At 50.7% G+C, this 15,657-nt stretch overlaps 1 protein-coding gene across 5 annotated transcripts in view; it reads right to left on the bottom strand.

Moving 5' to 3' along the window:
* The window catches only part of DDX31 (DEAD-box helicase 31), a 70,921-nt gene that overhangs the window by 40,760 nt on the left and 14,504 nt on the right, over nucleotides 1–15,657 (bottom strand). For all 5 annotated transcript variants that reach the window (XM_059410456.1, XM_059410459.1, XM_059410457.1 and 2 more), the window contains 8 exons: nucleotides 14,826–14,870; nucleotides 13,437–13,478; nucleotides 12,378–12,442; nucleotides 10,723–10,842; nucleotides 10,508–10,614; nucleotides 9,034–9,269; nucleotides 8,131–8,307; nucleotides 4,872–4,931 (listed from right to left, as the gene is read on the bottom strand). In XM_059410456.1, the coding sequence (XP_059266439.1) occupies nucleotides 4,872–4,931; nucleotides 8,131–8,307; nucleotides 9,034–9,269; nucleotides 10,508–10,614; nucleotides 10,723–10,842; nucleotides 12,378–12,442; nucleotides 13,437–13,478; nucleotides 14,826–14,870 (852 nt within the window). The remainder of the gene's footprint in view (nucleotides 1–4,871; nucleotides 4,932–8,130; nucleotides 8,308–9,033; nucleotides 9,270–10,507; nucleotides 10,615–10,722; nucleotides 10,843–12,377; nucleotides 12,443–13,436; nucleotides 13,479–14,825; nucleotides 14,871–15,657) is intronic.

The raw sequence follows: 15,657 nt of genomic DNA, 5'->3' as shown, positions 1-15,657 counted from the left end.
CAAAGGCTTCGGTGTTCTGCGCTCTTAGAACCTCAGACCCAGCCCAACTGTATTCCTTGGAGCTAATTAGGGCAAAAGAATTGCTAAAGTCAGTTCTGAAAGACACTCAACGGTGAGGCCTTGAAGGCCCGGGGCTTGACAATCGGCTGCCTCCACGAGACCGAGGAGTACAGATGGAAGGCAGCTTGCTCAGGTGCCAGCCTGTCAGTTGGATTAAAATGACTCATTTATTTACCCAAGAACCTCACAAAGTGCTTTTACTAACAGGGAGAGGGGGCCTGCCGGCTCTCTGAGCAAGGGACGCAGCAAATTCGCCTCTGCCGCCTTCCCGGCCTGCCAAAAGTCATTATTGCCGTGTGTGGAAAGCCATCAGCGGGGTACAGGCCCCCGTTGTCCGGGTGACAGATTGGGCTGCGTAATCAGAGGAGGAAGGAGAGAGTGCAGAAGCTGTCAGAGGCGAGAGATCTTGGCTGGAGCCGCCAAAAAACTGGCAACACGAGTTAGCGTAACTGAGTAAACAGCCAACCATCTCCAAATGATCTTGCCATTAACACGAATGAAATAAAGTGGAAAAGATCAACTTTACCTCAAATGCAGGCCCCAGAGAAAACCAAGAAAGTCTACATTTATTGTTGGTGGCGAAGTGACATTCCCATGACTCTCACGGCCTCACCGCCCAGCGTCCTTTGTCTCCCAGCGTCCTGGCACAGTGGAAACTCCCCAGGAGGAAGGGAGATTAGGAACCGCACAGACACAACAGTGGGCTTCAAGACAAGAAAAAAAAAAGGAGAGGGTGGAGGAAAGCAGCACAGGCGGCTCAGGTGTCTTCCGAAAGAGCACGTGCTGACGGACAGCCGAGGTGGAGGCCCACGGAGAAGCGACCCGCAGAGCGAGGGGAGCTGGGAGGGCCCCTCCAGGCTGGGAGAAAGGCGACCGCGCTCCTGTCTTCCGCGGACGGCCAGGGAGAGCCAAGTGTACGACAGAGAGCCCAGGGCTGGACTGCCGGCCGGATGCGGCGCAGGAATATCACCTTCCAGTCACTCCGTGCCACTTCCCTTTACCGACCCATCCACATGACAATGGGGATGAAACCCACTGTCCCCTCCTTTGGCTCAGGGTGAGCTCTTCGCCAGAAGCAGGAGGAAATATTCTGTAGGTAACCCAGTATCTCCCATCAGATTCCTTTGATTTCTTAATTCCATTTAGGAAAGTGGGCTCGGAACTTTCAAACGGCTCCTTCCTGCTAATCCCTACTCCCTCTCAACACGGCTTCTTAGATCTACTTCTCCGGAGAACGCAAGCTGACACCGGAACGCGTCAGGGGCGCCCTTTCACAGACCGGTCGGTCCTGCCCCCACTGCCCGCTCGCTTCTGCCTACGCTTCACACCCGCAAGGCCTCACACAGTCACCGAGAACCCGCGGGACACAAAGCCACACACTAGGTCCTGAAAGGCCACATAGAATGAGGAAGGTCCTTGCTTTAAGATTGTTCGTAATTAAGATGACAGAAAACATGCACACACATCCTCAATGGCTCCTAGTAAGAGGAAAGTCGGCAGGCAGGAAAATGGATCGGGGGAGGGATTCTCAAGTCGGAACGAGCAACACTGGGAGTTTTTGGGCGGTTTTGGCACAGCTCCCAACTCCTCATACACGAGAGCCAGTCTTCTGAGCTCGTTAAAACATCTTGGGATGAGGGGCGCCTGGGCGGCTCAGTCATTAAGTGTCTGCCTTCGGCTTGGGTCATGATCCCAGGGTGCTGGGACAGAACCCCGCATTGGGCTCCCTGCTCAGAGGGAAGCCTGCTTCTCCCTCTTCCACTCCCCCTGCTTGTGTTCCCTCTCTCGCTGTGTCTAAGTCAAATAAATTAAAAAAAAATATATATATATAGATATATATATCTATATATCTATATATATAGATATATATATCTATATATATATATGTATATCTTGGGATGATAAATCAAAATGGCAAAAGGTACGGTATGAGGAGGAGGGAAACGCCCCTGCCCCGCCACAACGGACAGCACGAGTCCGCTCTACCCCAAGTAGCCCGTTCTCCATCTGCCCCGTCCTGCCGTGGCCCCCGCTCCTCATTAACACTACGGAGGCTCCTGGAGAGCATGCAGAGGGCCTGGCAAGCAACAGGCTGCTTAAAAGGACACAGAGTGACAGCATCCTCGCCACGATCTACTGCAGTGGGTCTCCTGTGCCTAAAGCTCTCGGGCACAAGAAGCTTCAGGATGAAGCGAATGACCATGGCAGAACCAGCAGGAATTTGGAAAGGACGAAGGAAGAGCTCCTCTCGCCAGAGACCACGTGCTCGGGTCTGGGCTTCGAGATGACCGGAAATGAGCCCACCCACCCCCGGGTGTTCTCCGGTGATCTTCATTGCACAAGGAAGACGACGTAAAGCTGGCGGAAGGTCAGCACACTGGAAGGTTCCTCGGCAAGCGAGCGAGCACACACCAAGAACCTTTAGTGACATCAGATTGCAGGCAAGTGAGAGTCGGCTTTCTGTGCATCACCTGGGACTGGCAGGGGGCAGAGGGGTGGGGGTGCTGTGTTCTGCTAAGTCAGGGGTGCTCCCTGGCTGGCTGGCCTCACTTTGCCTGCAGATGTCAACCACACGAATCAAGGGAAGTCATCATGGCTTCTGACCCCACTGAGAATTACCTTTAAAAAAGAATGACCTTCACTTCCATGTAAACCTACTAAAAAGACCAAAATCAAAACCAACCAAAACACTGACCTCCTATCCCTAGAGCCCACTTTGAGACCCAGAGCTGACCCATGTCTGTAAAAAACACCAGGAGACTTGAAAATTTTCCACCAGGGACAAAGCCAACATCTTAAAGGTCAAAGATAAAACATTCTGTTCCTTTCTTAAACTCCCCCACAAAAGTTCCTATTGCTCCTGTTTCAATATGGACAACCTGGAACATTCAGCCCTCAGGTCCACCATGTGTATGAAAAAGGGGACTGACTCCCACGAGCAAGCGCAATGGCGCCTCTCTCCGTCTTCAGAAGAAGGCAGGCAGACGCTGGTGGTTTTCAACACTGTGTTTCTCGGGCCCCAATATTGACCCATTCGGCTCACAAACACGGAGTATACGCGCATACCTGCTCTGGGCCAGACACTGACAAGGGACCGCAGGCAAGACACAGTCCGTCCCTAAGAGGCTTGTGATCGTGGGGAGAGGACACTTAGACCCGGCATGATGAGTACCATAAGTGCGGGCTCAGTGGGAATGCTTAACGGGGGGAAATGCGCGCTCCCGGAGCTCACGTTCTTCAAAAACTGAAATTGAAGTGGGGGGGTCTCAGGAGGGACTCGTCCAAGTCAGGGCAGGCTTCCCAGGCAGAGGGAATGCACGTGCAAAGGCCCCAAGGCCAGGAAAAGGACGGATGCTGCATTCAGCGGGTGGTTAGAGGAGCCTGCCTGGCTGAGGGCAGGAAGCAAGGGGGGAAGTGGAGACCAAAGAAACAGGAAGGGGTCAGGACCCAGGAAGTCTGACTGGACACGGTAAGGACCGCTGGCGAATTTGGCAGGTAGATCCCGTGGCCTCATCTTCGCGGCAGACTCGCCCTTTGGGTAGAGCGCTCACACTGCGTCTGATTTGCAGATGGGCTTTGCAAAGGGGAGGGCACTGGTCGGACTCGGTCTTCCTCAGGAGGCAGGCGTGCCAGTAGTGACCATTCCCAGATCGGGACAACCGACTCACAGAGCCACCGCTTGCCACACTCATGTGCGAACTGGCACCCTGTGATAAAACGGGTGACCGCGTGGCCCCCTCCTACAGGAGAAGCAAAGCTGCACTCACTCGTAAACCCTGCCTTAAGGAAGGGAACAATGCCCGTTGCCCTGAAAACTGAAGGCAGAGCAGAGGTTCCTAAAAATGTAATTGCACAAGTGCCTGGGTAGCTCGGTGGGTTAAGCATCAGCCTTCGGCTCAGGTCACAATCCCAGGGTCCTGGCATTGAGTCCCATGTCAGACTCCCTGCTCAGCAGGGAGCCTGCTTCTCCCTCTCCCTCTGCCTGCCACTCCCCCCTGCTTGTGTGTGCGCTCTCTCTCTGTGTCAAATAAATAAATAAAATCTTAAAAAAAAAAAAAAGAAAAGAAAAGTAACTGCACGAAGAAGCAAGACCTGGACAGGTGAGCCAAGAGCCGACAGTCTGTTCTGCCCGGCACTCGCCCCCAGGACAAGCCAGTTTCAGGGCAACCTCGGGACCGCACAGACAGGGACTTCTCAGACACCCCGTGGGGGGTTAAGTCGCATCATCCGAGACGGCATAAGAAGGGAAGATACTTGAACCTCAGGAGCTGGCGACAACCATGGGGAAGTGAGTCCCCAGAGGTGGGGACACTGAAGCTGTGAGTTTTCAGTCTCAAAAGAGCACATTAGAGGTGCATCCAAGAGGCCAGCTCTGTGCCACAGGCAGCGGCCACGCAAGCCCGCCATGACCGAGGCCGAATGACCCGGTCCCGAGAATCGCAGGGCCAACGGCAGTGTGAGGCAGCAGCAGAGAGCGTCTGTGCAAGCGCATCTATTTTCCTTCTAAAAAAGGCGAGCAGAGGCAGGAGAGGGGTTCTGTCGCAAAGAGACTTTCTCAGCTCTAATTACTCCCGAAAGCTGTAATTTACACGTTTTTGGTGGATAGAAATCACCAAGATTCACACATTTTCAGACCAACAGCTGCCACTATTAGTGAGCAAATCGGCAAGACTTGTGCGCGGCGGCACAGTCAGGTGACGCGCCAGAAGTGCAAGGCGACCGGCCACACCCTGAGGGGCTGGCCGCGGGGCAACCTGGCGAGAGGAATGGCAGGGGCCCAGCCTCCCGGTCGAGTGCAGAGGGGTACGTACCGTACAAAGAAGGACGCCTGTCTTGGAATGCGAAAATTCTTGAAACACTGCTGTTCTTTCCTATATAAACAAGGAAAAACACAGTCTTACAACTCTGAGGTTGGACCCAGCACTGTAGGCTTAGACCCCATAACTCCCAGGCTTCATCCTGCTCGATCTGTTTGTAGGCCCTGAGAGGCTTTGCCGAGAAAGAGGAAGAAGTAGACCGTCTGCATCCTCTCCTCAGACCCTGTCCTTCCAGGACTGGACTTGTTGGGACTCTGACAAGGTAGTGGAGCTTTGGGGGCAGCACATCTCAGGAACACAGGGCCAGGGCTGGCGCAGCCTTCAGGAACGGCCCATCCCAGGAGCAGACAAGGCCCAAGGCCACAAGTGACTGCACTCCCGGTTCCCAACTGAGAATCTGTTCTAAACACGTTTTTCTACAGGTGGTCCACAGGCGTCAAGAACCGCCTTTCCTACAGGGCAATGTTTAAAAAAATGAACTTTAAAGAAAATTTAAAAATTATAAAAACCATACATTCTAACTGTAGAAAATTATGTATTTCAAGTCAGAGGAAGAAAACCAAATCGTTCCCCCACTCAAAGCAAACATCCAACCACTGTCAGCAACCGCTTCTGGGCATGGGACCCAAGATGTGGCTTCTTCCAGAACGGTAGTGTGCTACTTCTCCTACTAACGTGCTCTCGTGCCAAGACAACACGAAAGTCCCGTCATGCCACTACGTCTGCATTCGGCTCAGTCAGTGCTCCATGACCGGACCTGGGCTGTCTCCGACGGTTTGCTGTTACGCCCAGGGCCGGGATCAACACCTCCACAGATAATTTATTGTACAGGTGTTTCATCAAAACCTTGGGGGTGGAACCCTAAAGGCGGTCTTGCCGCACCACAGGGCATGTCCATTTGAGAGGCCTGCCAAGAGCACGCCCCATGTGGCCTGAGCCACAGCACGGCAAACGGCTCAGACCTGGCCGTGTCCGTCTATCAGCAACTGAAAAGGAATACAACCAAAGCACTAAACATGTGGGTGGCTCGGGAACAGGAATGGGGTCTCCCTCACTCCAGTCCTTCACATGCATCTCCCGTGTCATCTGACTGGAGGCCCTGGGCACAGTGGGGAACGCCATCAGCACACACAGAGCACTAGCACATCCTACACGGTGGCCTGTGCTCCGCAGGCCTGAACTTCGCCTAATCCGCACAAAACCCCGTGAGGAGAACTATCACCACCTCCATTTCCAGATGAAGGCACGAGGCACAGAAAGATGAAGTCACTTCTTGTCCAAGGCACATGTACACCTCAGAGGTTTGGACTGGCACATGGACCCAGGGGGCTGTGCTCCCGAATGGCATCCAGGCCTCGGGGAAGACAGCTGCATCTGCCCAGAGTGCTGCCGTCTTTGGAAGGATCATGTTTAATGGACCCATTGTAGACTGAAGATTAGAAAAAAATCAGGAAAGCTCATAAAAGCCCGTGAGATGCCCTATGGACTAGACGTAACATGTTCAGATTTGGGATAAGGAAAAAACTGCGAAACCCGGAGCATTCCTCACGCGATCAGGCAACACCATCTTCCAGTGGCAACTTCTCTTAAACACTTACAGATGCGGTCAGGACCACACTGACCCCAGTGGGAACATACTAAGGTCACGTGAACAGCGGCCAGGCAGATGGGACTGGGACTGTGGGACGAGAACGCCAGTAAAACGGTATCTAGAGGTCCTGCCGCCCATCTTCTACCCACCTCAGGAGAAGGCCGTGGAGGCAAGACACTTAATAAACAGAACAACAAGGGGCAGGCTGACCATTTGGGAACGAGCGAGAACAGTGTAAGGGCACCCACACCCCCAGAGCACACACGGACCAGGTCCTACACCACGCACGTGCTCTGCATTCACTCGGTGCATCACCGCACTGACCCCGTGAAGTAGTACCAGTGTCACCTCGCTTTGAGAGACGGGCTAACTGGGGCGCAGGGAGGTGGCACGCTCTCCTGAGGCTGCACAGCCGGTAAACGCAGAGGCAGGACCAGAGCACGCAGCCGTGAGCGCCATGCCGGGCCATTGCCCTTGGAGTGTGAGGCAAACGGTCTGAGATAATTTCACTCAGAGCTCCGGCACGGCCTCTGCAAATTTCTAGATCCTCCCGGGCCCGGCGCCGGTTCCCTTGTCATCCTTACGCCCAGCCTGCAGAGGGTCTTGGAGGAATTCAAGACGGAGAGGATGAGGAACAAACACTGTAAATGGCATGAAATTAGGAAATCAACAAATCCAACTGGACTGGGGGCCTTGGAGCTGAAAACCAAGAGTGTATAAAATGCACAAAGGCTGGACTGTTCGGGAAACTCTACCCAATCTTGTGGTAAATAAGAAGCTGTGTCCTTGAGTGACCTTGAGCAAGCTCCCTTCTGAGGCTCCATATCCTTAATTATTAACACAACAAAAGTGAGCACAAGAAGGGGCCTGGACTCAACTTGAAGGTCTCCTTCGGTTCTAGAAATGCTGCGTGTTTTCAGGCTGGTTCCAGTCAAGTCTCGCTCTGACTCCTGGTCGGCTCTCCCTGTCTGAGCGCTTGGTCACCTCCGTCGAGGACAAGAAGGAGCCTGTCCCCCTTCCACACCAGCATGTCCCCCTCAGTCTGCTCTCTGCTGACCACCTCAACGGAACGAGGGCCTCGTGGCCCAGAACCTGAGACCCGGGAGCCGCTCTCTTCTTCCCGAGCGACACACCACTCCGAGCCGAGACAGAACGGAGACCCTGAAGCCCCTCTCCCGACCAAGGTGTTAAGAGTGAGAGCGCTGTATCTTGTTGACAATGACAGCAGTCGCGCTCAGCAGTACCATATGGGATCCACAATTTAGCTCCATTAATGCTCTTAATTTGAAGACATCAAGCCCTAATTACACACTGGGTACTAAAAAGGCAAAACCCTTCCCCGGTGCCAGCTACTTAGTGGTACTCTGTTGCCTTAACAGCTGGTTGAGGCAGACTCGGGCCAAGACAGGCCTGCGAGCTCTCTCAGGTGGAAGAGGGCAGCTCCCGGAGCACGAGCACACGGGAACAATGGACGCCCTTGCCCAGCCCGCCCAGCCGTGGGGTCTGCTTCCAGGGCCGGCGACGCGCCCACCTGAGGCGCATCCCCGCCCAGCCCGGTGGGGTCCGAGAGGGAGGGCGGCGCCGACCCCCGAGGACACACTCCTGCTCCTGGGCCTCGGGTCGGCTCCCGCCTCGGCTCTCGGGGCCCCGCGCGCTGCTCACCTCCTGCTTCATGTTGCCGTGCAGCCGCAGGAATTTTAATCGCGTGGACGCAGATGGCGGCTGCCCGGACGCCGGGGCCCCGAGGCGGCTCGGCAGGGTCTGCAGGAAGAGGTGGTAGTGGAACTCCACCAGCTCACAGCTCGAGAAAAAGACGATCATCTTCTGGTCTTTTTCAAACTACATCAGTACAGACAGGAAAAGAACCACCACATGTTTTTAAGATCAGGTGACACTAAAATGAGTATTTCTCTAAAATACACAGTATTTTAGTGAGTATTTCTCTAAAATACAGTCCTGCCGGCCCCGATTTGGAAACGCGGCAACAGACAGCTTTGAATTATTTCACAAAAATAACCCCGATATACCATGCTACGGAGCGGAGATGAGAGGAAGCCAGCAGAGCTGAAACTGCGACCGGCTTTCCCGAATCTGAGACAGACACGCTGGGGGCTCTCTGCGCCCACCCAGGGCTCGCCGCGCGGGCAGCAGTCGGGAGGCCTCGCCCTCCAGCCCCTGCACCCGCTACTCTGCCACGACCAGGCAAAGGTGGCACAAGATCTCATAAACACAGAAATACTGGCACTCTTCCAAAACCACGAGCACAAAACTCTGTCTGCCCACATTCAGCATGTTTCTGCTGCCTGAGATGCTCCTGTTCTCCGGCCCGGAAGAGGATTCGGGCAGATTTCGTGTCGAGTGTGGCAGCTGGCCCTGACCTCTGGTTCTTTACCACAACCCCGGAACTGCTGACTGGTAAGGTCTGCATCAGCAAACACGGGTGAGCTGGAAAACTCTCATGCGTGTGTGTCCATGAGGGTCCCTCTGTTTGCTGCCATCAAGACCTGACACGGGAAGACGGGACCTTCTTCCCTTGACTGAGGCGGGCCTCGGGTGCGGGCCCACCTTGCACTTCTGCAGGATGAAGGCTGCCAGGGAGACGAGCCTCAGTTTGCTGGGAACCAGGGCCACATGCTGATGGAGACTTTCCGGAATCGCAAAGCTGTCCGGCTCGCTGCCAGCTGGGAGAAGGGAGACCTCCGGAACTGCTCCGCCCTGTGGCTCAGACTGGCCACGGGGTTCATCCAGGACAGAAATCCTGACCGGATTGAGCAAGCTGATATCAGCTAGCCGGGTCACACCTTGGAGCAAAAGTGAGAGGCAAAACCAGTGACAGGAACACACTGTGAGACTAATCTCGTACATACAACCCCCCCACACCACACGTCCAGGCTGATGAAGAGGCTCCCTATGGGAACACCAGGGACGCAGAGGCCTGCCCCGTGCTCGATCTGATGGGGGAGGCCCAACGATTCCACACCAGCGTTTCTCAGCTCTGACCTGGGCAGGACCACTGAAAGGGTCACTAATAGCGCTCTCTCCCCGCCCCCCAGCCCCCTTAAAGGGTTCTATGGTTCTATCTACTGATAAAAGGGTGTCACAGGTTTCTGTCACGGGTTTTATAGGTTTACAGGCATTCTCAGAAACTTTATTGTATTGACACACACCAGAGAATTTCCTTTTCTTTCTTTCTTTTTTTTTTAAAGATTTTATTTATTTGACAGAGAGAGAGGCAGAAAGAGAGGGATCACAAGCAGGGGGAGCGGGAGAGGGAGAAGCAGGCTTCCTGCTGAACAGGGAGCCCGATGAGGGGCTCGGTCCCAGGACCCTGGGATCATGACCCAAGCCGAAGGCAGAGGCCTAACAACGGAGTCACCCAGGTGCCCCCACACGAGGAATATCTAAGAGCACGAGGAAACGTGTGGCATTCCCCAAACTTCTGAGCACAGAATCATGGATTATCTCTCAAAATTAACGTGACTTAGGAGACATTTTGAGAACCGGTATGTACACACTGTCATGGGGCCAGTAAAACGAGTGAACCAGCCCTGAGAGCACACAGGCTGGGTTGTTTTGAGAGGGTAACTCTGCCAAGCCCCAGTGCCCGTCTATGAAGAAGAGCTCGAGCTGTCCATCTCATGCAGATGGAAAGACAGAAATGAACTTGAAGTCTCTGTTTAAGGGTCAGTGCTCTTTAAGAGGAAGGTAGGCTGGTAACACCCACAAAAACCCCTCATGACACCTCTGGACAGATGGGAGTCAGCCTGTTCTCTCCTTTCGCCCTGCCAAGAGCTCGGGGAGCACTCTCCTAACGGACGTGGCTCTGGCCCTGCCCTCCCCACCCCAGCCCAGGGAGCACAGGAGGGCCTGACAAGACTAGAGGAGGAGGGCAGGACAGGAGTCTGAAAAGGCAGTGCCTTAGGGACACCTCCCTCCTCAGCCTGTCCCCAGCGTCGAGAACCACCGCGGACAAATGACGCCTGTTACATCTATGTCCTCCCTCCTGGTTAGGAACAAGGAGCACTCCTTTTCAACTCACCTTCTGTGAGTGTCGCCGATAGTAAGACGTTCTGTCGTTTCTGGCACTCAGCATTTACAGCGTTGAGTATCACCGTGATATCCTTTTCAAAACCCAAATCCAGGATTCTGCAGTTTCAAGAGAGGGGATTTTACTCCACACGCGAAGGGAAGACCGCAGTGAGCCGGCAGAAGCAGCTCTTTTCCCCAGTTTTCAGGCTCCTGGGTGAGGCTCACCTGTCTGCTTCATCCAAAATCAGCCACCGTATCCGACGAAAATGAATATTCTTCGTGGATTTGATATGATCCACCAGCCGCCCAGGAGTCGAGATAAGGATATTTATTCCTTTGCGGAGTCTGTTTAAAATTATGTATTGGGAAAGAAAGTAAATCACATGGGGCCAGCTGTACCAACAGAAAACACCGCAAACCGGCACGGGAGACAGATTCATGTCCAGCACCAACGTGCACAGTGTGCAGCCATGACAAACACGATGACGGATGGATACAAAGATAGAGCTGAGTTTTCATTTTCCTCCAAAGTTTCTCTTGTATAGAATGTAATTATTAAGATCCAAAATTATATTAAATTCATAAAACCTTATATTTGAAAGGAATCTGTACTACATAAATCAATGCCCTTTATCTGATCCGTGCATTCTTTCTTTCTAGAACAGTCCAGATCGATGATCATCTAAGCCTATTCTTGAAGGTTTCTGTGCCAGGGACATAATGAGTTATCCGACAAAAATGTGATCCGACGCCTAAAATGTTTACTTCTGCTGAATCTTTTTTGTAACCTCCATACGACAAGGCCCAGCTTTGTTCTGTAGACTAGGGAGAATAAATCAAAGTTCTTACTCCCAAACATCCTTTAGTCCATCCATATTTCCATTGCAATAAAAGCTTCCGATTTTTAGCTGAGTATATTTCCAGCCTCTTTTGAAGTTAAATATGGCTGTGTGCCTACATTCGAGCATGGGGCAGAAGGACAAAGACCACGAGTGTCTTTGGAGTATGATTATCTTTGTTTCTGCTGGCAGGGAACAAGATGTGATGGCTGGAGCTCTAGCAACCCTAAAACTATGGAGTACCCTTGAAAATGGAATCTTTGCTTAGCAGCACGAAAAGATAGAAGCGACTTAGATCCTGATCCCAGAGCACCATGCCAGCCTGGGATGGGCTACAGCAGGCTTCTTAAATGTGAAAGAAAAAGAAAACGGCCACATGTTTGTGCCACTGCTTTTTGGTTTGTTGTTATTTATGGCTGAATCAAACCTAACCAATACCCTTAGGTTTCAAGTTTAGTATTTACTCCTCCATTACAAACTGCACACACGTGACTGGGGGTTACTACCGAGCACGAAGATACAATACGATAAAGACGCTTCAAAAAGAATACAGACGAATTTACCTGTTGCAACATTTTCTCCTGACCCTCAATACCACTTCCAATACAGAAGTCCGAACCAGTGTTTTAGATATAAGAAGCAAAGTGTAGAGCGTTATGTAAGTTTATGACCTTGCTTTTGTGGAGCCAAACAAGACCCCAAACTCCCAATTAGACAAAAGAGAATCGTCAAGGGGGTGGACACGAAACAAGGGGGACTCAGGGGTGCCGGTGGGGTGGCAGAACTTGAGAGGACAGTGAGCACTGCTACCAACCACATCGGAAGGAAAACCCTTGTAGGTTCATCAGTATTTGTCAGGACAACACCGTCAGGAGGTGACCACTCCCTGCTGCCTCAACTGATCCCTGCGCTTGGGGACGAGGAAGCACAGCTTGAGATACGGCTCTCTCCTAGGTTAGAAGGACCACATCCCAGTGACTAGGAAGGCGGAACAGACAGATGCAAACAGGAATGGGTAACAAACAGGGTCCCCGTGCATACCTGGCCTTTTCTGATTTCCTTCTCTCTCCTCCCATCAACACTCCAGGCACAATCCAGGTAAATGGCTACGGAAAGATAGCAGACAAAAATCACTGCAAAGCCCTCCTTAAAGATTTTATTTATTTATTTGATAGAGAGAGAGAGAGTGCCAGAAAGCACAAAGTTGGGGGCAGCGAATGGTAGAGGGAGAGGGGGAAGCAGGCTCCCTGTGGACAAGGGAACCTCAGGTGCGGCTCCATCCCAGAACCCTGGGATCACAACCTGAGCCGAAGGCAGACACACAACCCACTGAGCCACCCAGGCGCCCCATTAAAGCCCCCTTTACTGAAGATACAGAGACTGATTCCAAATTCTTTTTTCTTAGAGAAGCTGGGAGAGAAGACCTGGGCTTCTCATTGTAGGAGGTACGACTGTGCAGACACAATTCCTAGGCCTCGTCCCTGCCATGGATATATGCCAGCAGTATTCACTTAAATTACGGCTCTATAACTAGCTTCTAGGACAGCAAGAGAAATGGGAGCTTTCTAAATGATTCCAGTAGCTTCTCTGCCTTTCCCAGTGGAGCCCGAGTTAAAAACACATTTCACTAAGTCTACTGCCTCTTCTTCCTTTCTGGGTACAAGAAACCCAAGCACAACCCTTCCTTATTCTCCACCTTAGACAAAAGAAAAGACAGCTCAATTCTGGATCAGTCTGGTAGGCTGGCAGGCTTTGGCTCTGAAGCCCTCTCTCTTCTTTCTTAAGTCCTTTAGCTTTCCGTGCGGTCCCTTCATGGCTGTCCCTGTGAGTCTCCGCATGTGGCTTGCCAAGGACCACAGGGAGCAAAGTACGGCACAGCAAGTGCCGGGAAACACTTGTCCTCTCGGCTAGAGACAGGCAGTTAGTAAAGTCTAGATAAGTAAAATCCTACAAATGATACCTGGGCAGAGCAGAGAGGCCCAGGGAATCCAGAAAACCTGAAAGAATTTCTTGCTTTTTGAATATAAAGATAAGACTGGCAGACTTCTCTTTTCTCAAAAAGGAAAACAAAGATAAAACTGAACTCATGGCTCACCTCACCTTAAGCAGTTTCTGGACAGTGTCAAAGCTTTGCAGAGCCAGCTGTAAAGAGTGAAAAGTTACAGATAATAAACGAGGCTGTTCCTCCTCCCATCCGCACCCCCTCGCCCCCAACTTTTAAAAACCTTTAGACAACGTAAAGTGATTAGGATTCCAACTCGGACCTTAAGTTAAGATTTATGAAAAACAAAATCGGATACACAGCATCTACTCAGAACAGAACATCCTATTATATTCCTTCTGGAACTTGTCAGTTTGGAGACTGCGGACAGAGATATTGCGTCCACCCCTTGGACATGTACAAAACTAGTGTCTTGTGCTCCCTCTGCTGGCTCAAATTCCCAGAGTGCCACACAGAGAAGCACAAGTCTACGGTGCACATGGATGGAGAAGTGGAACAGCGTCACCCTGAATGTGCCTCCCTTCGGGAAGAGAGAACAGAACATGCAGGAGGAAATCACCTGGAACAGTGCTCAACGGGCCAGCCTCTGGGCATACTTCTTTAAAGGTGGTATGAGGTACCCTTCAAATATGCCAAACAGGGCACTGAGAGGTGGTCATTCCCCAAGTTTATTAAAGGAACAAAATCAAACAATCCCAGTGGAAACTAGAGGAGGTGAAAATTAATGTAGGTTATAACCACTAACAGCCATCAAGAAGCCTCAACATAATCCCTTTATCCGAGGGTATGTATACAGTTGCCACATGCTTAGTATTCAAGGTGCATCCTAGGGAAGTAGCAAGTTTGCTGCTGTAAAAATGTAAATAGCTTCAGCCTGCTCCTTCACAGGACTGAGCCAAGACAGGGCATGCAGGCTGCAGGACAGGCTAAGTAGAACCCTCTGTCTTCAAGATCTGTTCTCTGCAAGGAAGTAATCAGCATCTGATAGAGAAAACCGATACCCTCATCTAAACTCGCCTCTCTAGGCAAATAAAATAGATCAGATGGGAGAGATTTCCACCAAGAAAGAAGAAAAACGTTAAGAAGCTAAACTTTGAAGAACAAGTAAAATCTTTAGTATAGCAGCCTCTTAAAAAAAAGAAAAAAAGAAAGCCTATTTTAGGGCCAATGGCTCTAATTTTTAATTAAGTTATAAAACAAACCAAAAAAGGAGAAAATGTAATTATTTAAATTCCACTTAAAAGTACAGAAATTAATAGTGTCATTAGGTTTTAGACAATAAGGGAATGCTTTTCCATACTCAGCTTATGATTTTCAAAGAGTATTTGAATTTTTCTCCTTGATGGGAATCAAAAGGATGGTCCCAGGCAAAGGTAAGGATGCAGAAGGGAGAAAAAATGGAAAAAAACCACTTTAAATTCAAAAGGATCTTACTTCCAAAAGGAAAGTACCTGCTTAAGATCCCACCTGAAGGTGAGACAGCTTACCTCTCTTGTCGGCACCAGTACCAGGGCATAGGGGCCATCACTGCGCTATCAATACAGAAGGAAAGAAATGCCGTGAGCGGATGGGTGAAGGTCACAGGACTCCAGGTGGACCGAACTTGACGGTGGCCCTTTGCACATGTCAGCAGTAGTCTCATTAAGGAGGAGACTACGACGCCCACTACCCTATTATCCTATTATTATGCAACCTTGTTCTAAACGTTCCGGCCCATGCAATCAGACAAGAGAAAGAAATACATATAAATTTGGAAAGTAGGAGGTACACCTGTCATTGTTAGCAGATGACATTTTAGCCTAAAACAAAAACCTGGAGAATCAACTGAAAATCTACCATAAAAAAGACAACTTAGTCGAGTAGCTGAACGTAAAATTAATAGTACACAAATCTACAGCCTGACTCAAAAGTTACAAAATACAGTGGAAGGGGGGGAAAAAACACACCAGAGCAGCAACAAGCTTGACAAAAAATGTACAAAATCTACATGACACACATTTTAAAACACTTCTGAGGAGCATAAAATAAAATCTGAATAAATGGGAATAAAATCTGAATAAATGGATACATCCAAAATGTATCCTATTCCTGGATAAGAGGGCGTCATATTACAAGATAAGCTAATTCAAAGTCAACCCACAACTGTGATATAAACCTAACAAAGCTGCCACACGTATGCACATGTGCACACAACTTATGTAAAAAATACATCCAATCAGACAAGCTGATTAAAAACTTCCTATGAAAAATAAATGTGCAAGAATAACCAAAATATGTCTGAAAAACATCAGATGTTAAAACACTTTAAGACATTCTAAT

This window comes from Mustela nigripes, chromosome 9, assembly GCF_022355385.1.
Source record: "Mustela nigripes isolate SB6536 chromosome 9, MUSNIG.SB6536, whole genome shotgun sequence".
Taxonomy (NCBI): domain Eukaryota; kingdom Metazoa; phylum Chordata; class Mammalia; order Carnivora; family Mustelidae; genus Mustela; species Mustela nigripes.
The sequence above is the reverse complement of the archived record's forward strand: the minus strand, read 5'-3'. Positions and strand labels throughout refer to the sequence as shown.